The 20,744-nt window shown below is 37.7% G+C and overlaps 2 protein-coding genes across 10 annotated transcripts in view; one reads left to right on the top strand and one right to left on the bottom strand.

Moving 5' to 3' along the window:
• The window catches only part of METTL21A (methyltransferase 21A, HSPA lysine), a 40,708-nt gene that overhangs the window by 9,667 nt on the left and 10,297 nt on the right, over window positions 1–20,744 (top strand). For 4 of the 6 annotated variants that reach the window (XM_053596696.1, XM_053596697.1, XM_053596700.1 and 1 more), the window contains exon 4: window positions 3,710–4,424. The exons of 1 other annotated variant lie outside the window; for it this stretch is intronic. In XM_053596696.1, coding sequence (XP_053452671.1) covers window positions 3,710–4,107 — 398 coding nt within the window. In that variant the 3' untranslated portion in view covers window positions 4,108–4,424. Of the gene's footprint in view, window positions 1–3,709; window positions 4,425–20,744 lie in introns of those variants that run through there. One more of the 6 variants, XM_053596698.1, reaches the window with a different exon arrangement.
• The window catches only part of CREB1 (cAMP responsive element binding protein 1), an 80,970-nt gene continuing 73,928 nt past the window's right edge, over window positions 13,703–20,744 (bottom strand). For 2 of the 4 annotated variants that reach the window (XM_053596692.1, XM_053596693.1), the window contains one exon: window positions 13,703–19,875. In XM_053596692.1, the coding sequence (XP_053452667.1) occupies window positions 19,731–19,875 (145 nt within the window). In that variant the 3' untranslated portion in view covers window positions 13,703–19,730. The remainder of the gene's footprint in view (window positions 19,876–20,744) is intronic. The other 2 variants (XR_008381147.1, XR_008381146.1) reach the window with 2 other exon arrangements.

Here is a 20,744-nt window from a genome sequence, read left to right as displayed (position 1 = left end):
TGGTAGCTCATGACTGTAATCCTAGCACTTTGGGAGGCTGAGGCAGGAGGATCTCTTGAGTCCAGTAGTTTGAGACCAGACTGGGGAAGATAGCTAGACCCTGTCTATTCAAAACGTAAAAATACTAGCCAGGCTTGGTGACGCATGCCTATCATTTCGGCTACGTGGGAGGCTGAGGCAGGACTTTTGCTTGAGCCCAGGAGTTTGAGGTTATAGTGAGATATCGTGATGCAACTGCTCTCTAGAGTGGCTGACAGAATGAGACCTTGTCTTCCCCCAAAAAAAAGAACAAGAAAAAATATAGCGACATGAAGGCTTAATGAAGGGTGAGTAATTCACCCAAGGTCACAAAGCTAATGGATAATGGTTAGAATTTAATCCAGTTGTGAGTCTCAAACCCTGGTTCTTAAGTTTGAAAATCTTCCCAGCCTCTGTCCACTTGGGAACTACTACTTGTGCTTGCTTTCCATGGTCCAGCTACCTGTGGTCCGCCTCAGGCTGAAAATGGGTGAGTACAGTGCAGCAAGACATTCTGAGAGAGAGTACGTGCATTCGTACAACTTTATTATAGTATATTGTTATAATTCTGTTTTATTATAATTTTTTGTTGTTAATTGCTCACTGTGACTAATTTATAAAGTTTACCATGAGTGTATATGTGTATAGGAAAAAAAAAAGTATATATAAGGTTTAATACTCGGCATGGTTTCAGCCATTTCCTGGAGGTCTTGGAACGTATCCCCTGTAGATAGAAGGGGATTACTGTATTCACAAAAGAAAAATATCCCATCTTGAACATAGGATTTGGTAAGTTGGGCTGGGGTCAGGGAATCTGGATTTTAAGAGCTTCTCATGTGATTTGATGGCCAACCAAGCCTGGGGGTCACTGCCTTAAAATACAGTGTGCAGGAGGACAGTGTGTTTCACATTTCTGTAATTCTAGTGCAAATCTCCACTGAACTTTTGACTTGTGTTTTTAACTGAAAGCTAGGTATCTTTACCTGGCTATTTCCCAGTATCTCAACAATGCCTGTTTAAACCCAAACTCTTCTTGAATGCTTTCCAAATTTGTTCTTCCTCCTTTGTTCTGAATTGGTATCCCTGTCCATGTAGTCACTCTCACCACCTTCTTGACTTCCACTGCTAAACCACCCAGACGATGTAGTCAGTGAAATCTACCAGACAAATGATCTGTTTCTTCCCTGTAAGCTGCTCGGGAAGGAAAGATGGAAAGGAAACTGATAGGATAAATGATAGACTTAAGGTATCTTTTGCATGCTTGATCCCAGTTAAGCAAAAAACCTGAAACTCCAAACAGAACCATAGACGAAGCTATAAGGTTCAGGAATGGACATCTGGGGGATAAAACTTGAGTGAATAGTAAGGAGCGAGCTCCGTGAAAACCCAGAGAGAGCGGCTTGTTTGTGGGCAGTTTGGGTATAGATGGCAGATGGCTTGTGGAGGGTGTCTGGGGACCATTGTGGTGCCCTCCTCACGGCTTTCCTTGGTTTTCACCTTGTTCCACTGCCAGAGATTCTGTAAAAACCTAAGTCACACCATTCATACTTCCCCTCAGCAATTTCCAGTGGCTTCCAGTAACTTACTCAGTAAAAGCCAAAGTGTCTTCTAAACATGGCCTTCAGGACCTGTGGGGCCCTGAATGACCGGCCTCCCTTCCCGCGGCATCTCTGACCTCATCTGCAACTTTGTTCCTTGCTTGCTGTGTTCCAGCCACTCCAGCTTCCTTGCCTGCCCCTCTAGGCCTTTGCACTTGCTCTTTCTGCCAGGAAAGTTCTTCCCCTTGATATGTGTTTGGTTATTCCCTCACTCCCTTCAGGCCTTTACCCGAGTCACCTTTTCAGTGACTGCAGACTGATCTAAAATGTCGTATCCTCCTCCCTTCCTGATGTTTCTTGTCTTTTCCTGCTTTATTTTTTTCATTAGTAAGTGTCACTAACATACTGGACATTGTATTGCCAGTCTCTTCCCAGGATGTAAGCTGTATGAGAGTAGAGATTTTGTCCTATGACTGATGGTAGCTAGTCGTATTTGTAGAATTGATGGATGTAATGGGGGATGATCAACTGGCATTAGGATCCTATTCATACTTCTGGGATACCTAAGCGTGTTAGAAGTAGCCTCCTAAATACCTGGAACAGTCATTAGAGGAGGCCTATATCTAAGAGCTGTTGAAATGAATAACCACGGTAATATTTCAAAGGCTAGATCACTCCAGCATTGCCAGCAGAGTATTCTGTGGATTAAGAAATCCAGAGACAAAGTTCTAAGTCAAACCAGGAGAAGGCTGTCTATAATTTTTATCATCAGAAGAAATGAAAACTCTGAGTTCTGCTTATTGGGGAAGACACTGTCTAGCAAGGAATGGTCAAAGTGTAGGTACAGGCTTGTAGAATCTAACAACTTAGCCATTTTCATCAGCATCACACATTAGGACTGTAAGTGTCAAGTGGAGTCACATACGGCTTAGTGTTACACGTGAAGATAAACACTGATTGTGAGCTGCTGCTGAGGTGGTGCCACAGCAGCTGGACTGGCCTCCTGGACAGGTTATCTGTGGAGATTACAGCTGAAGGAGAATGCAGGCGAGAAATAATTTCATGAAAGAGTGAGATGTAATTTTAAATTCAGAGCTTCTGGGACCAAAACAAAACAGGATTACATTTAGGATATTGATCCCATGACATAGAGGAGGCATTTCAGACCTGGCTGTGTGTGGTTGCTTACCCTTAAGGATAACACAGTTCAGTCTTCTCTCATCCACATTGGTTCAAAAAATTCAGTCTTTTAGTCATCATCACACAAGAAACAGATTTCCAAAACTTGGCTTCATTTTCTACACTGCATGTAGAAGCTTAGCACTTAACATCATCGATCTAGCACTTCAACTTACATTACTTTAATACAATTCAGTAATTTTTAAGTTTATGATTTTTCAGTGATTATATATGTATTATATAAACATAGGTTGGCGGCTTCATAACAACATGAGGAGGGGTGGACTGGGATTTCTTAATAGCCGATTTATCTCTTAACTGATCCTTTTTAAAACTTTAGCCCCATGAAACAGCCTTTCTCTGTTTTTTGGTATCTTGTTATTTTTGTAATATTAGTCTGCTCCCAGAGTTTTCATTCTTGGGTTCCATTTTACCCTAAGGCAGCGTTTTTCAATCTATGGGTCACACGACCCTTTCACAGGGGTTGCCTAAGACCATCCTGCATATCAGATATTTACATTACGATTCATAACAGTAGCAAAATTACAGTTATGAAGTAGCAACAAAAATAATTTTATGGTTGGAGGTCACCACAACATGAGGAACTGTATTAAAGGGTTGCGGCATTAGGAAGGTTGAGAACCACTGCCCTGAGGCCTACTGATTGAAGATCCCGATGTAATGAATGAAGTGTGGGCAAGTTCTGCTTGCAGAATTCAGAAGCATCAGCTTCTGTGGCTTTCTAACTGCAGTGTAGAGGCACAACTTCAGACAGCAGGTTTGTGAAAGCGGCAAATCAAAGGTTCACTGTTCCCACAGTGCTGAAGGAGGCTGTCCTTACAGCTGTCCATGCGGGGTGACACTGCATTATCAGGTGGAATCCGTAGAGACACCCGACGTTTGACTTGATCCCCTCTCTGCATGTTAGAGTTGTACTGATGTGCACATTACTTTTTCTTTGTCCCACACTATAGGTGCTCATGTGACTATCACGGATCGAAAAGTAGCATTAGAATTTCTTAAATCAAATGTTCAAGCCAACTTACCTCCTCACATCCAAACCAAAGCTGTTATTAAGGAGCTGACTTGGGGACAAAATTTGGGGAGTTTTTCACCTGGAGAATTTGACCTGATACTTGGAGCTGATATCATATATTTAGAAGAAACATTCACAGATCTTCTTCAAACACTGGAACATCTCTGTAGCGATCACTCTGTGATCCTTTTAGCTTGCCGAATTCGCTATGAACGGGATAACAACTTCTTAGTGAAGTTGGAGAGGCAATTTACTGTGAGTAAGGTTCATTATGATCCTGAAAAGGATGTGCATATCTACAAAGCACAGAAGAGAAACCAGAGGGAGGACTTATAATTGGCTGTAACTTATGTGAATGCTGTTATTGGATGAGTCCACTAAGGACTTAAATTGGGACTGTAACCATATTTAATAAAATGGCTTATTGTATAAAAAGTCTAATTAGAGGTTCTCAGGGGACAAGTACATGTACAGTTTTAAAGCAGTGCTCTATCCTACTGCTGAAATTTAACATTAAAGAAATGTATGAAATTTTGGTTTAAGCTGTTTTTGTGTACCATGCTATTCCCTTTTGATAAAAACAATTTTCACTGATGAGAAGGGATGATAAAAATTAATAATCTTGTTTTGGTGAGGCTAAATCATGCAAATTATTTTAAGCCTATTCTGACATGTATAGTGTTTAGCTCAGTTTTCTAGTTTTCCAGATGTAAAAGATGCTTTAACATGTATTCCCTGAGCTATTGGTCCTATTGCATTCTTTTGCCCCATTTAGATTTTAAACACTTTTGGTTGTTTGAGTAGGATGAATTTTCTAAGGTCTCATAAGTCAAGGTCTTTTGTTTAATTTCAGGTTTAGGTATATAAACAAGAAAATAAGTAAAAATAAACTTTTAGTTTCCGTTGAAAAGCCCCTAAAAAATATACTGGAATAGGATATCATCAACTCAAAAGCTGTGATTTCCCCTTTGGCTTTATCCTTTCTCAGATGTTGTCATTGTTTATTTTTTTCTTAGGCTTTCCCTGCCTCTTTGTAATGTGTGGGATGACAATAAGTTTTTATTTATTTATTTTTGAGACAGAGTCTCACTTCGTCAGCCTCGGTAGAGTGCTGTGGCCTCATAGCTCACAGCAACCTCAAACTCTTGAGCTCAAGCGATTCTCTTGTCTCAGTCTCCCAAGTAGCTGGGACTATAGGCACCTGCCACAATGCCTGGCTATTTTTAGAGATGAGGTCTCGCTCTGGCCTAGGCAGATCTCGAACTGGTGAGCTCAGGCTATCCACCCGCTTTGGCTTCCCAGGGTGCTGGGTGTGAGCCACCACGTCGGGCCCTGAAAAAAGGTTTTAAATCTCCTCTTCTCCTGAGCGGGTGGCACCCCAAGTATAGGCTCCTGCTGTGTTGTGCTTGCTCATTCAGGGTCAGAATTCCCCAGTAGACCATGAGCCCAATGAGAAGGCTTCTGCCTCTTTTGCTGTTTGCTTCCCAGTATCTGGCATACAATAAACTAATAAGGAAAAAGGTACATTTAGAACATATTGACCTTTGTGTTAAATGATTGCTACATTGTCTTTGGTAGACTTTTAGAATGAAGTTACACAAATTTTTTTTTTCAGGTTAAATGGCTATTTTTATTCCTCAGTGTCATATTCAGAATATTCACATAAATATTTATTTTCAAAGCACTTTTTAAAAAACTGGAAGTGACTTAAATTAAGAGCTCTAAGGTGTATTGTTTCAAGTATGTGTTACTACTCACCCATTTATTAAGCCAAAAACACTCCAGGTAACTTTTAAGTTCATAAATAACTGAGATATACAGAAGCCTAGCCAGGATGGGACAGAATGTGCTCCAAGTTAGAAGGGGACAGCATAGTTCCTTAATGATGGCTCCCCTAGAGCACCTGTGCTCCATTATAATTAAGATTTCTTCTCAAAAATTTGAATGTGTAATCTTAGCACTCTGAGAGGCGTAGGCAGGCAGATTTCTTGAGCTCAGGAGTTTGAGACCAGACTGAGGGAGAGCAAGACCCCATCTCTACTGAAAAAAGAACAACCTACTGGGCGTTATGGCAGGTACCTGTAGTGTCAGCCATTTGGGAGGCCGAGGCAAAGAGAATCACTTGAGCCCAGGAATTTGAGGTTGCTGTGAGCTATGATGATGCCAAGGCACTCTACCCAGGGTGAACAGAGTGTGGGACTCTGTCTAAAAAAAAAAAAAATGGAATATGACATTTTAGATCCTCTGGCTGTGGCTGGTTTGGTCCCCAAATTCTTTTTTTTTTTTTGGTCCCCAAATTCTAATGATGTGTTAGAGTCAAGTGGTCGCCTAGGAGGCCAATCCAAGTAGGCCTCAGTTACCCGCATACGGCTCAGGAGGGCTGACAAACCTGCATGTTGGGAAAACTTGCTTAAAAGAGGAAATACCATTCCAGCATAAATTGTTCTTAATTTTACTGCAGAAATTGTTTTCATTCTGCAAATGGTTGAGTCCTAGAAAATAATGGCCAAGAAGATGTCCTAAAAGTGGCTTCCTCTGGGAGTTTATCCCCATCTGGCCACTTACTTTTTATCACATTTCTAATAGCTGCCACATTTCTTCAGTGGCTGCCGTAAAATCATTTAGTTGATGGTTAAATAAGGTTTGCTGTTGTAGGAATTGGATCCTTTCTTCTTCTTTCATCTTCAACTAATGCCTGTAACTTCCTCACTCTGCTTTTGGCTGTTTTGTTAAAAAGCTTCAGCTCATCTTGGGAAGTTTCTAACAGCAACATAGAGCCTGATGTGTGGCCTGTCCTGGAGTCTTGCTGTGTTGCCAGGTCTCACTGCCTAAAGCTGGGATGAAGCCTTTGCTCTCCAGAATTGCCAGTTGTCCTGAAATTTGTCTAGTGGTTCTGCCTCCTGGGTCAGGTCCTTCAGCTCTCCCTGAGCTTCTGGTGCTTGTTGCTGGCCTCTCAGAGCTGATTCTTACCCTTGAGCGCTTTCTCTGACTTTTGCTTACATGGGGTTTGTTGTCCTTTCTGACATTCCCCCTGTAGCTTTCATCTGCCCATTCTCTCATCTCTGTTTGGTTATTTTTGTAACATTATTCTCTGAATCTCTTGAATGATATGTCTGGAAACTTGGACTTCCGTGGACCTTGTAGGTGATACTCTTCTTAGAAGTGGCTCGAGTTTGTGTGTCTGTGGGCAGGCCGCTGCTTGGCACAGAGGGGGGCTGCAGGCTGTGTGCTGCCTGACCCACTCCAGTCATCTTAACCAGGCAGCACAGGAGGGCCCCAGCTGCCCATGGTTCCTGTCCACAGTCCTTGTTACCCTTGTTCAGAAGATGCTCAGCTGCAACTGTTGTGCCGCTGGCCAGGTCTCCACAAATTTTTTTTTCAACAACATAAAAGCTTAAACAATAGCTGAAACAAATTTAGACTGCAAGAATATTATAATCTCAATATGGTTATTAGAAAGAGATTTATTTTACAAACATTAAAAACCAGGCCTCCTCCATAGCAGCTTTACTTTAATAAAGATGAATTAAAAATTGTGAGCATTCTGTACCAGTTCAACACAATTCTGATAAATGCACACAAACTGGAAATAGCTAGAGCTTACTGAATCCATAAAATCCCAATACTGCACCGTGACTATGGAAAGTCTTTAAAAACAAGTAAAATAAAAAACATGGCTAGGCGCAGTGGCTCATACCTCTCATGCCAGCACTCTGGGAGGCCAAGGGGGTGGATTGTTTGAGCTCAGCAGTTTGAGACAAGCCTGAGCAGGAGGAAGACCCTGTGTCTACTAAAAATAGAAAAAATAGCTGGGCATTGTGGCAGGTTTGTAGTCCCAGCTATCAGGAGGCTGAGGCAAGAGGGTCACTTGAGCTCAATAGTTTGAGATTGCTGTGAGCTACAGTACTGTACCAAGGGTGACAAAGTGAGACTCTGTCTCAAACGAAACAAAAGGAAGCTTGGCAATATCACTGACTCTGTAATGAAAAGCCAGTTCCATTTAGGTATATTACTAGAAATAAGTATGTTAGAGTTCAGTTCCTTCAGGATCCCTGACTTCGGAGATAGGTATTAAAATGGATGGGGGCAGGGTGACGTGCCAGTAGGGAGCTTTAGTAAGATACCTGGGTGCTCCACCAGGTGAGGTAAGCCGTTACTGGGTTATATTTTACATTTTCATAAGATTAAGGATTAGGAAAGGTTGAAGGTAATTTGTCTTGTCCTAAAAATAGAAGAATAATCAAGAAAAAAAAATCAGGAACAGTTTGATTAAATAAGTGAAAATCAAGTGATTTTTCTTTGGGTTTAGAATGTTGTCTCAGGTCAGGTTTCCTGGGGAAAAAGATTCAGAGATGAAGATGAGGATGCAGAAAATTTAAATGAGAATGCTAGCTAAGATCAGTACTCTGAGGGAATCAGAAGCAGGACTGGGACAAAGGGAGACTTGAGCTGGGACGCAGTCAGGAAAGTGCTCAGCTAACTCTTTAGACCTGGGATGTTCCTGTATGGACTAGCCATTGGATGCAGGAGGCCTGACCTTGGGCTAGAGATAGTGCTTGCATCAGGACTCAGTAGCTATCAGCCACTAGCATTCCCCGAAGCTGGATGTATTCCCAGAGCTGCTTCGGGGGTAGGGGTGGGATGTGAGAAGAGAGGGAGAGTAAATACTTGGGCAGCACACTAGTGGCCACTGCAAATGTCAGCGAAGTTGGGACATTTTTTACTTATGTTAGATGTTTTAATTTATCCTATAAATGTACATTTTAAGTGTGCTTTTGTTTTGTCCTCAGAAAGATACAGAAACATTTTCTTTGAATTGTAACATAGTTTTAAGTTATCTAATAGGTATCAGTAACTTTTCCCTCAAGATCAAATACTGCTGCCAAGAGGCTATGTTCAAATAACACACATGACACCAGGTTCTTAGAACTCCACTATAAAGAATGTTACTATGTTATAAGTAACATATGTTATAACATATAAGTCACCTCTTAGGGATAGCTCACAATAGATGGCCTGGGCATCATTTTCAAATAGTTTCTAGTTGAACATTTATTCTTTTAACAAAAAGATCAAAATTCTAATTGATCAAAATACTTAACTAGACACTAGATTGAAAACAGGGCAGAACAGTAACATTGTTTAGAATGTTTTATCTTAGCACTTTATATCTCAAGTGTTAACACATGGTAAAGGACAAGTTTTAAGGGATATATTTAGGCACAGTGGCTCACACCTGGAATCCTAGCAGTTTGGAAGGATGAGGTAGCCAGTGGGTTGCTTCAGGGTAGGAATTCAAGACTATCCTGGACAACCTAGCTAGACCTCATCTGAGCTAGGGACAAAAGTCATCAGTTAGCCGAGGTCAGTGGCTTATGCCTATAATCCTAGCATTCTAGGAAGCCAAGAGGGGGTGGATTGCTTGAGCTCAGAAGTTTGAGACCAGCCTTAACAGGAGTGAGACCCCTTCTCTACTAAAAATAGAAAGACTAGCTGGATGTAGTGGCAGCCCCTGTAGTCCCAGTCACTCCCGAGGCTGAGGCAAGAGGATCCCTTGAGTCCAGGAGTTTGCGGTTGCTGTGAGCTACGATGATGCCAACCCATTCTAGCCTGGGTGACAGAGTGAGACTCTGAAAATGAAAAATAGTCATCTGACATTCAACCAAGATAGACAGAAAAAGAAATTAAAGTTAAAAAATAGCATATTCTCAATAACAAAATTGCCATGAATTTCAGCAATTAATTCACTCATAATCTTCACTTCAGCAATTAATACAATTTACTTTCTAGTTAGTTTATGGGATGCAATTCTTTTTTTCTTCTTCACCCAGGCTGGAGTGCAGTGACACAATCATAGCTCACAGAAACATATAAATCCAGGGCTTAAGAGATCCTCTCTCCTGCCTCCACCTCCTGAGTTGCTTGGATTACTGCCACTGGCCCAGCTTCTACCAATTCTTAATTTAACAAAAACCAAAAAAAAAAAACAAAAAATCTTTAAAAAATTACTATGTATAGCTGGGGGTTGTGGTGAGCAGTTACTTGGGAGGCTGAGGCAGGAGGATTGCTTGAACTCAGGAGTTTGAGGTTGCTGTGAGCTGGGCCGACACCATGACACTCCAGCCTGAAATAGATTGTCTCAAAAAAAAAAAAATCACTATATAATATACCCAATATTGTTAAGTAGTCCTATTTACCTGAATAGTTGGTAAAATAGATATGCAAGTCCTTTTAGTGTTAGAAAAATGGTCATAATCTTAGTGCTTCCTAGACTTTCTACCTAGAGAGTAGATTTTTTTTTTTGAGACATTGTCTCACTTTGTTGCTCCAGTGGAGTACCATGGCATCACAGCTCACAGCAACCTCAAGCTCTTGGGCTCAAGCCATTCTTTTGTCTCAGCCTCCCAAGTAGCTGGGACTACAGGTGCCTGCCACAACACCTGGGTATTTTTAGAGACAAGGTCTGGCTTTGGCTCAGGCTAGTCTTGAACTCTTGAGCTCAGGCAATCCACCTGCCTTGGATTACAGGCGTCAGCCACCAAGCCTGTCCAGAAGTAGCATTATCAAAGTCCTTCACAAGAATGAGGTGAGTCAGTGCAGTAAGTATGGGTGGCCGTGCTCTGGGAAATGAAGACTTGTGTTCTCACAGCACTAACATGGATAGCGTGAGCAGTCCTCAGCTGTGTTCTACTTCAAAACTGGAGGATCTACTAGCTCTTTCTGCTCCAAAACCATGTTTTGCTTTTCTGTCTATATCCAGGGGAGGGTTAAACATTTAGTAATAACAGAAAAGATGGCACACGGAGAATTTTCTTTTTTGCTGAGAATAGTTGTCTCTGAAGGAGATTAGAAGGAGAAATAGTATACTAAGTGTTACTTCTAATTTTTCTTCCTGAAAAAAAAAACAAAAAAGACTATAAAGTTTGATGTTACTATACTAACCAATATGATAATAAAAATAATTTTTTTAGCCAATTCTTAATGCTTTTAATATGAAGAGAACCATACTTCAGAAATAATTTCTACTCAATATTCTGGAGATATACTAATTTGTGTATATCTAGTTACTAACTTGTGCACATATGTAACAGTCAAAAGTTTCAGACAACATAAATGTCCACAGAAGAGGGTACTGGTTAAATTAAAAGATATATTGGTACAATGAGAACAGTTTATGAGCCACGAATTGTGGAAAAAGGGAGCTGGAGGACAAAATGTATTACATTTGCACATATATGCACAGATTGACAATAAAAGGGTATACAAGAAATTGCTATTTACTGTTCACCCTTTGGCAACGTTTAATTTTTTACAAGTATACATATTTAAAAACAACTAAGAAATAACATCAAGAAAGCAAAAAGAAAACTTACAGAAGAAAATACTGTAAGGGTCTAGTATTTAGAATATATAAAGGACTCACAACTCAACAAAAAACACAATTTAAAAAATGAGCAAAGGTAGGCTACAAGGGGTGGTCCCCACCTATAAATCCTTGACTCTGGGAGGCCGAGGTGGGTGCAAGGCAATCGCTTGAGCTCATGAGTTTGAGACAGCTTGAGCAAGACCCTGTCTCTAAAAAAATAATGGCTAAGTATTGTGGCAGGTGCTTGTAGTCCCAGCTACTCAAGGAGGCTGAGGCAAGAGGATAGCATGAGTCCAAGAGGTTGGGGTTGCTGTGAGGTATGATGTCATGGCATTCTAACCAGGGAAACAAAGTGAAACTCTGTCTCAAAAAAAAAAAAAAAGTGAGCAAAGGGACTTAACTGACATTTCTCTAAAGATATGCAAATGACCAAACACACATGAAAAAATGCACATTAGTCATTAGGGAAATACAAATCAAAACTGCAGTGGGAGGCCATGCCTGTGAAGATGGCTATAATTTTTTAAAAGGCAAAGTTAAGTGTTGTGAGGATGTGGATAAATTAGAACCTTCACAGATCAATGGTGGAATGTAAAATGATGCAGCTGCTGAGGAAGTTTCATGGTTCCTTGGAAAGTTAAACGTAGAATCACCATAAGACCCAGCAATTCCACTCCCAGGTACATAACCCAGAGAAATTTTATTCCATGGATAGCTTTTGTAATGCTTGATTCAGGACTATGAATGTGTCCAGAACCTGAACAGTGTTGCACCCTTCCCCCATGCTCGATTTCCAGTGACTTTCATTTCTCTCTGTCTACCTATTGGTTAGTTCCAATTCGTTAGAGTACACGTGGTGTTTGTTTTTCCATTCTTGAGATACTTTGCTTAGGATACCCCAAAGAATAGAAAACAGGGACTCACTTGTACACAAATGTTCTTTACAGCACTATTCACAACAGCCAAACAATGGAAGCAGCACAGATATCATCAACAGACATAAACTTGTGGTATGTATGTACAGTGGAATGCTATGCAGCTATAAAAAGGTCCGAAGTACTGACACATCGTACAACGTGAACGAACTTCAAAAGCATGCTGAGTGAAAGAAGCCAGACACAAAGGTCATATACATATTTATGTGACAGTAGGATTCCCATTTATATGAAATGCTCAGATGTAAATCCATAGAAACAGAAAGCAGAGGTGACTGCCAGGGGCTGAGGGGACAGGGAAATGGAGAGTAACTCATGGGTATAGGTTTTTATTTTGCAGTGATGAAAATGTTTTGGGACTAGATAATGTGGTCACAACATTGTGAATATATTAAATACCACTTAATTGTTCACTCTGCTATGGTTAATTTTATGTAAACTGCATCACAATTAAAAACAAGCAAAAATGGCACTCAAACTCCTGGAAATCACCATTTCTTTTCACATTAGACCTTCATTAGAATTCTCAACCCCTTTGGTCACTGCTTTCAAATGCACAGTGAGATCAAAGATAACACTGATTAAAACTGTGCTTTTCCTTAAAACACAATGGATATTGGAACTATTTACAAGACAGAAAAACCAACTGAAGGATTTGGAGGAGAAATTAATTTGTTCTGGGCCTGTGTTTTCCAGTGAGTGGAAATGACAAACTTAGAGTCTAGAATTCAGAACTAAAACTGTTTTAAATGTTACCAGAATTGTGTCCCTAGATGTGTGTCTTAGCTTCTTGAAGACAGACTTTACTTTTTTGTCACTTTGCTGCCCAGAAATGTCCTGAACAAATACTTGTCAAGTGACAGCAAAGGGATCGATAAAGATAGGCAATCTTACTGGAAGTTCAAGCACCTGAACGCAACTAACATGTAGGGTGACCAAAGATTCTGATTTGCTCAGCACAATCCTGATTTATCCTGTTGTCTCCTATATCACTCTTTCCCTCTCAAAAATGTCTGATTTTGTACGATAAATTCTTTGTAGAAAAGAAATGAAATTGATGTAATTCTTTGAATACAATGGCAGGTGTACCAGGCTTACCAAATACATTTTGGGAATTAGAAAAAAAAAGAAAGAACATACTTAGGAATAAACGTAGCTGCTTATTTCAGAAGTTCAATAGCACAGGAGAAAATGTTTTATTCTTACTAAGCAAAAATTAACCACATCTTCCTTCATTTTATAATATCACAAAATTTTAGAATTGCACGGGGACCCAAAATATTAATCTGTTCTTATTGTCTTTTCAGTGTGCATACGCATTTTATGACATTGGAGACAAAGCTGGCTGCATGTCTCCATTAGTCATCTCAACAGGACAGTAACATCTCCTAATCCTCAGATACTGTTCAATCTTACTGAAAAGAAAAAAAAAAGTTTATGCTAATAATGAATGCAGTGAAATGAAGTACTTGATGATATGTTCCTGTTACTTGAATTTTGTTGCTGTGTAACACAATTTTGTGATAAATTCTAACATAACTTTTGCTCATTTAACCTAAATTCAAGAAAGTATGGCTTCAAACTAGCAAAAAACAAGACAGAGATCCCACTCCCAAAAATGAGACTTGCAGAGTTTTTAAAAGTATGTTTATGTGACTGCACGTAAATGTTTGTGAAAAAAGGGCATTAGACAGTTGATACCACAAAGATTACAGTAAGAAAAAGCACTTTATGACAATATTTCACAAATTCACAAGGATCACTTTAATATACAAAGCAATTGCTACCATTCTGAACACAAAGCAGCTAATATGTACATAGTGTTAATAAAATGCATTGTAACTCAGTACATTTTTATTCTTTACATATAAAGCACAACAATTTAGGTTAAAAAAATTAAAACAGGGATGTTTCTAGAATGTAGGGAATTTTATTAGAAATGTATTTCCCTCATGGTAGTTATTTATTTAGTATTCAACTCCAATAGAAATATCAGAGTTAAAAATCAATACCCTGTTTTGTGCTGATAGTTTGGGGGGAAGTATTCTTTACCCCAATCCTCAAGGAAAAACCAAAAAGCCAAATATCATACTCTCTAGGAATTTCCCTGATAATTTTGTTTTTAAAAAGCTTCAAATGATACATACAGGTTAGAAATAATTCCTCTTGGGGGCGGGTTCAACTGACGTGGACAAATCAGTCAAGGACAATTTTACATGGAAAACTGCTAACTAGCACTCTTTTTTGCCACCTCTAATAAATCTACACTCAAAATAATGACAAATTATTTCCCACTTTTAATATAAATAATTTTATTACATACACAAATTGGAGTGGCACCTGGATAAAAATACATCTATAAAGCATTTACCAATTTTAAAAACATAAGAAAATAAAACCTCCCAAACACAATGATAGATCATTTCACTTGGGCAACTAACTTAAGATCATTATTTGCAGGGATTTTCTTCCTTCCCTACCAATTTTAAACTATCTTATATTTACTGTCACATCTCTGAGATACTCCTCAGACGGAAGCTTGGAAATGCCATGCTTTGATAGGCAACTATTAAATAATGCCACATAAAGTAGGTAAAATCTGAATTTCCTACTGTTTGATTCTTTTCAAAGACATTTCCTGAAGATTGTTCATTTTCCTTTTACTTGCTGGTGAGTATTATTAAAAATCATGTTATACCCAGCTGGGACCTGCATCCAGAGTACCAGAATGCAGACAGGTCAATATTTAATATTTTCTCTCTGTGCTAAACAACTCTGCCTGTTTATAGTATCAACTTCCATCACAGGCTTTGTTCTATTTTTTTTTTTAATTTTTCTTTTTTTAAAAAATAAATTTCAAGTTAAAACACCTGAAATAGAATCCCTCCATCCAAACGTTATCTGGTCCCTCTTAAAAGTTTGCCCCCTGAGGACACATACAAAGGCTTAAGCTACATTCACTAATCAGTAAGAACTTACCACAAGCAGATGAGACAGATGGAACTTCAGCACCCTGTTTGATTTATTTGAAATTCTTCCATACTGACTCAGCTGCATGATATGTTCAATCCCTCAAGGCTTAATGCCTCTCCTAGCCATTGATTCTAGGAAGTCAAGGAAACCAGTTCCTAGTACATACAGTGACTGTGTAGTCAACATTATTAAATATTAAAAGTATTCAAGATGTATGTAAGCCATCCAACATCAAGTTCTAGTTGTGCTTTGTACAGCCAAGTGAGCACATTTATCTATCTCACAACTCTCCCTACCAGACTAAGCACACTTCACTTTCTCCTTCTTATCTGAAATCAAATTCAGGCAATATTTCCTTGATGTCAACAAAGCCAATTTAAAATGAAAATAATTTAGTAAAATGATAACTACATGTGATATCCATAATTTACTTGCTTAAAAAAATCTTTTACTATTCTGGAAAAAAATAATGGGTATTTTGGCATACTATATATACTAATGTTGGGATGAGAATAAAATCTCATGTAAAACTGGAAATATATTTACTCCAATTACTTTTCATTCAATACTTACCCATGATAAAAAAAAAGAATAAAATAAGGTTTTAGCCCATCTTCACATTAACTGGGCTAGGCAAATCTAATTTTCTGGTTATTTTCTTTTACAGCTATTTTTTTAAGGCTAGCTTCGAGGTGCTAAAATATTTCAATCCATGAAAAGCTTCTAAAGTCACATGATTTGAAGACAGGAGAAAGACCAAAAAGCCAGTTGATAATTAACTGATGAGGGAATTTCATTAAGTTGCTAACACCCAAACTGGGTCATTTTTAAAAGTGCAAGTTACACCTAACATTTACAAAGAATATAATGTAAATATAATCCAAATAAATATACAACTTTTGTATTAGGTCAGTGAAAAAAAATATACCAACAGTTTTCAGGGCTATATAGGCGACAAAATAAAGCCTCTTGAAAATAACTGGAAGGCATGTGACCACTATATCTAAAGCCCATTTTAATTCAAAATCCTAAGTTTAATAATTTTAGCCTTATAAAATCCTACAAAATGAAGCAGCCTTTGATCTTCAAAATAAACAGAGACCTATTTATGCTAATAGCTGACTCTCGCAGATCACAGAATTACAAACCTATTACATATGAAAAGAAGAAATCTAGATTGAAGTCACTTCAAGTAAGTAAAAGCATCCTGGTTTAAACAAACTTGTTTGTTCCTAAGCCTTTGTATGATTCCACATGCCACCCCAAAAGGTTAAATGATAGTAGGGATTAGTCCTGAGAGACAGATAAGCTTCAGCCAGATGACGTCTGATGGGACAGGCTGCCTAACTGGTATTGTGCTTTCAGACTAGCACTGCCACTGACTACTGTCAAAACACACTTTCTGAAAAAATCCCTGCTCAAATGAAACATCAACATTCCTCCCCCAGGATGATTTTTGAAAAGTCAGTGGTTCATTATAAAAGCTATCTTTAAAATGTTCTTAACCACTGTTATAGCTGCCAGAGACAAAGCATAAAAACCAAATACTTTTAGTGGGGGAAGTTTTCAAGTGACTAGTTAACGTATTTAAAAGTATCAAGCCAAAGAAAACTAATAATAAAATAAAATTCTTGGAAGAAAATTCAAAGATAAAAAAATCAATCATGAGTGCTGAAGTAATGCAGTCATAGAAACTACCAGAAGGGGGGCAACAGAACACACAGAAATGTAAAATTTCATCTGACCTCAATATACTATAATACTCAGCATTCCTGACTTAAGAGCTCTCAGAGCTTTAGATTATATACTGTATGTATATATATTTACACATATTATACAAATGCCACCCCCCAAGATATCTAAATGAACAGAGCACCTATGACAATATATGGTTGCCAATATGGTACTTGAGTTTGAAAAAGAATGAACTTAAAATTATATCTGATGCCAGTTTTTTAATAATGAACACATTGGATCTAGCCCTTTCTAAACCACTTTGCAGTTAAACACTATCAAAGCTCAAAACTCATAAGAGTAAGATATCAAAAATAAACCCCTCCCCACTTCATTTTTATTAGAGTTAATCTGTCCTATAGATAAAAGTGCCACATGGCCCTATATTTGCAAAGTGAGCGATACCAAACTTGCTATTTTCTAGGCAAATCAGTAGCATATGTACAAATTCCTATGATGACACTTTCATTCCCTTTTGGCCAATATGAAGAGAAAAACATTACTGGTAACGTGGCCACATATGTTCTTGGCTATAGGATTTTTTTTTTTTTATTATCTCATTTTCTTAATAAAGGTTCTCAAAGTTTCATGCTTAAAAACAAACACCTCCCCCCCATTCTCATATTAAAAAAAAAAAGTCTGCATAAAAGATGCTTGATTTCCGTTTGTATAAACTGAAATCTTCAAGTCTTTCCAAGGGTCTAAACAGACTTAGTAACAGGATACATTCCTCACCTCACGGTTCAATAACTGACTTCAAACCAGTGCAATCTTCCTCCAAGATATAAAGGACCAGGTCTTGATAACTTAAAATTCATCCAGCTTAATATGAATGTGATTGCCTTGATTTATCACAGGGACTAAGAGGACCACTGACTTCCTAATAAAGCAGAAAGCTTCAACTTTTGAAAAACAGACTTTAGAGAATACAAATCTCTAAACATCAGGCAATTTTTCATTTATAAAACATGACATTCAAAATGTTCAATATAGCATTCTGACTCAATAAGCAAATAATTCCAGTTTGTGAACAGATTTGTAACTTTGCTTGGTTTCTATTAAACCAGTTTTAGAAAATGACGTATCTATGCTGGTATACAAACAATTTTTATGCTATAACTCTCCCCATTTGCTCAGCAGGACAAACATCAAACTTTATAGTCGTTTGAAAGCCTTCTTGAGAATCTGGTGAATTGTCCAAACATAAAGACTACATCACTCAATTCTTAGAATGATGCTCCTTCATAAACTGTTCATCCTTGAAAAAAGACAATGGTTTGTTACAAACAAAAATACACCATTTACAAATATTAATTAAAAATCTCTTTAAAATGGACCCAATAATTAACATGTAAGCTGCACATTTTGTAATATTATTAACCTATGATTAAATATAAAACATTAATTTTCTCAATTTCTTGACTCTTGGGAATTTCCTTACCAAATGAGAAATCATAATCTAAACATTATGCCAGTCTCCAATTTTTTTTTAAATCTACCTTAGTGGTCTTATCTTTCTTTTAAAGGACAACTTTCAGATTTATCAGACTTAGTGAATAAAGTAATAATAATTATTATGAGGAAACAATGTATGATACATACAAATATAGACTGTTATAGTCAGGAATTAAAATAGGTAGCTCCTTTATAAAATGACAAAGGCAACAGAGTGTACTGGAAAGCTAAAACATAACTACCCTTTTTAGAGAACAACAAAAAAAATGTTTTATAAGAATGATAATCCAAATATAGTACAGCTGTCATCCAAATATGTCTGTAGAAAACTGCTTTCCTTGTATACATCTAACACTATACTTTTTAGAACCTTATCTTTACAACTTCATTTAAAAAATTCACTAGAGATTCTCTGTTGAAGTTTATTAGTGTGGAAGGATTTATAATCAGTATTTTTCTACAACATGTAACATTTGATAAACAAATACATCACTTTGCTTTAACTTCTTGAAGGCTTTCCTCTTGGTGGTGTAATGTAAGTGCAAAGGGTTAACAGTAAATTAGAAATTTTTTTAAATGAGTGACAATATAAATATTTTTGAAAGCGAGGACAGAAATATTTATTTAAAAACCTTGTTTATATAACTCAAGGGGTTGGTTTACTAATCATCTTTTTACTAAGAATTTAGTACTAACTAAAATAAGCTTTGTACTTTTATGTACTTAGATTTAATTTAAAATTCAAATACCATGCTTTTTCATTTAGTTGATTACTTCTTTTAATGTATTCAAAAATGTTGAACACATACAGAAACTGAGTTAAGAAGCAACAACTGACCTAAGGAAGAGCTGTTGTTAATACAGAATGTTTTTAAGAACCAAGGACAGATTTTCAGTACTGAAGATAACGTACATAGAAAGCACCCGGAATTCATTCCTGATTTCTTCAACACCATCCTAAAATTCTTTTCTAGAGGGTATGTCTGTTAACAGTTTTACATAATTGATGATGAAAATGTGAAAACATGTCAATTTGGCAATCAACACTTCTTCATTGTACCTTACTTACTTTATGCATGCGGCCCACACATTACTTCAGCTCAAGAGGCTGGGGTAATTCTGTCCCTAAGGCAATCAAGGAGCTCAGCACAAACCTCGAAATCGTTTTTTTAAAAGATTTCCTTTTTCTTACTTCCCCCATCAATTTACAAGTAAATGAATTATTACTTCTTGAAGAGTGTGGGGGTTGAAAAGCAGAGAAGTCTCTTCATGATTCCTGGTGCTGAAAATTTCTTGAGGGGAGAAGTGGAGGCAGGTGTTGGACATTCACAGTTTAATGCAAAAGCACAAATGAATGAAATTCTGAAGTTGCTTTCAGGCAGTTTTGCGCATAGAAAAAAAGAAATGTTTAGAAAATAAAATGTTTATTTTGTCTTTCTGGTTGTGGCCAAGCCAGTTCATTTTCCATCTTAACAGGTGAAAATTTAAATCCCAAATTAATCTGATTTGTGGCAGTAAAGGTCCTTAAGTGCTTTTAGCTCCTCAATCAATGTCTTGTTTTGGTTTTCAAGTACTGCCACTCTGTTTTCTAAACATTTCACATATTCTTTCTTCTTTCTGCGACACTCTCGGGCTGCTTCCCTGCAAGCAAAAAAAAAAAGACAGGAAAAATTATGAAAACGATTTCTGTATCATTTATTTTGAGTCAGAGCACTTAATATTCTGTTTTTTTTTTGAGACAAGAGTCTCACTCGGTTCCCCTGGGTAGAGTGCCTTGGCATCATAGCAACTTCAATCTCGTGGGCTCAAGAGGTCTCTTGCCTCAGCCTCCTGAGGAGCTGGGACTATAAGGCCTGCCAAAAACTTCCAGCTAATTTTTCTATTTTTAGTAGAGATGGAGTCTCACTCTTGCTTAGTGTGGTCTGGAACTCCTGAGGTGAAGTGATCCACCTGCCTCAGCCTCCCAAAGTGCTGGGATTACAGGCATTAGCAACCACACTTGGGTTACTTTTTAAATGAGAACTATGATAGCTCAAAGCAACAAACATTATCAAAACAGATCAGACACTGGAAAAATATATAGAATGATTTGGAAATGATCTTATGTTAAATTTTCATATACCATAGAAAGTTAATTTGAAAAAACAAACATGCAGAGCATTTATAAAAACCTAACAGGACAGTCTTTTTAGCAAATGGTGGTGGGAAAACTGGATATCCACATGCCAAAGAATGAAGTTGGACCCTTACCTTATACCATATACAAAAATTAACTCAAAATGGATCAAAGACCTAAGTGTAAGACCTAAAACACTATAACCTTTAGAAGAAAACATAAAGAAAAAGCTTCCTGACACTGGATTTGGCAGTAACTTTTTAGATACATCAAAAGCACAGAAAAGTAAGATGACATAAAATTTAAAAACTTCTGCATGTTAAAGGATACAATAAACAGTGAAAAGGTAACTATGGAATGAGAGAAAAGATTTGCAAATCATGTATTTGACAAG

The sequence above is a fragment of the Nycticebus coucang genome, chromosome 7 (genome assembly GCF_027406575.1).
Source record: "Nycticebus coucang isolate mNycCou1 chromosome 7, mNycCou1.pri, whole genome shotgun sequence".
NCBI classification, from domain to species: domain Eukaryota; kingdom Metazoa; phylum Chordata; class Mammalia; order Primates; family Lorisidae; genus Nycticebus; species Nycticebus coucang.
The sequence above is the reverse complement of the archived record's forward strand: the minus strand, read 5'-3'. Positions and strand labels throughout refer to the sequence as shown.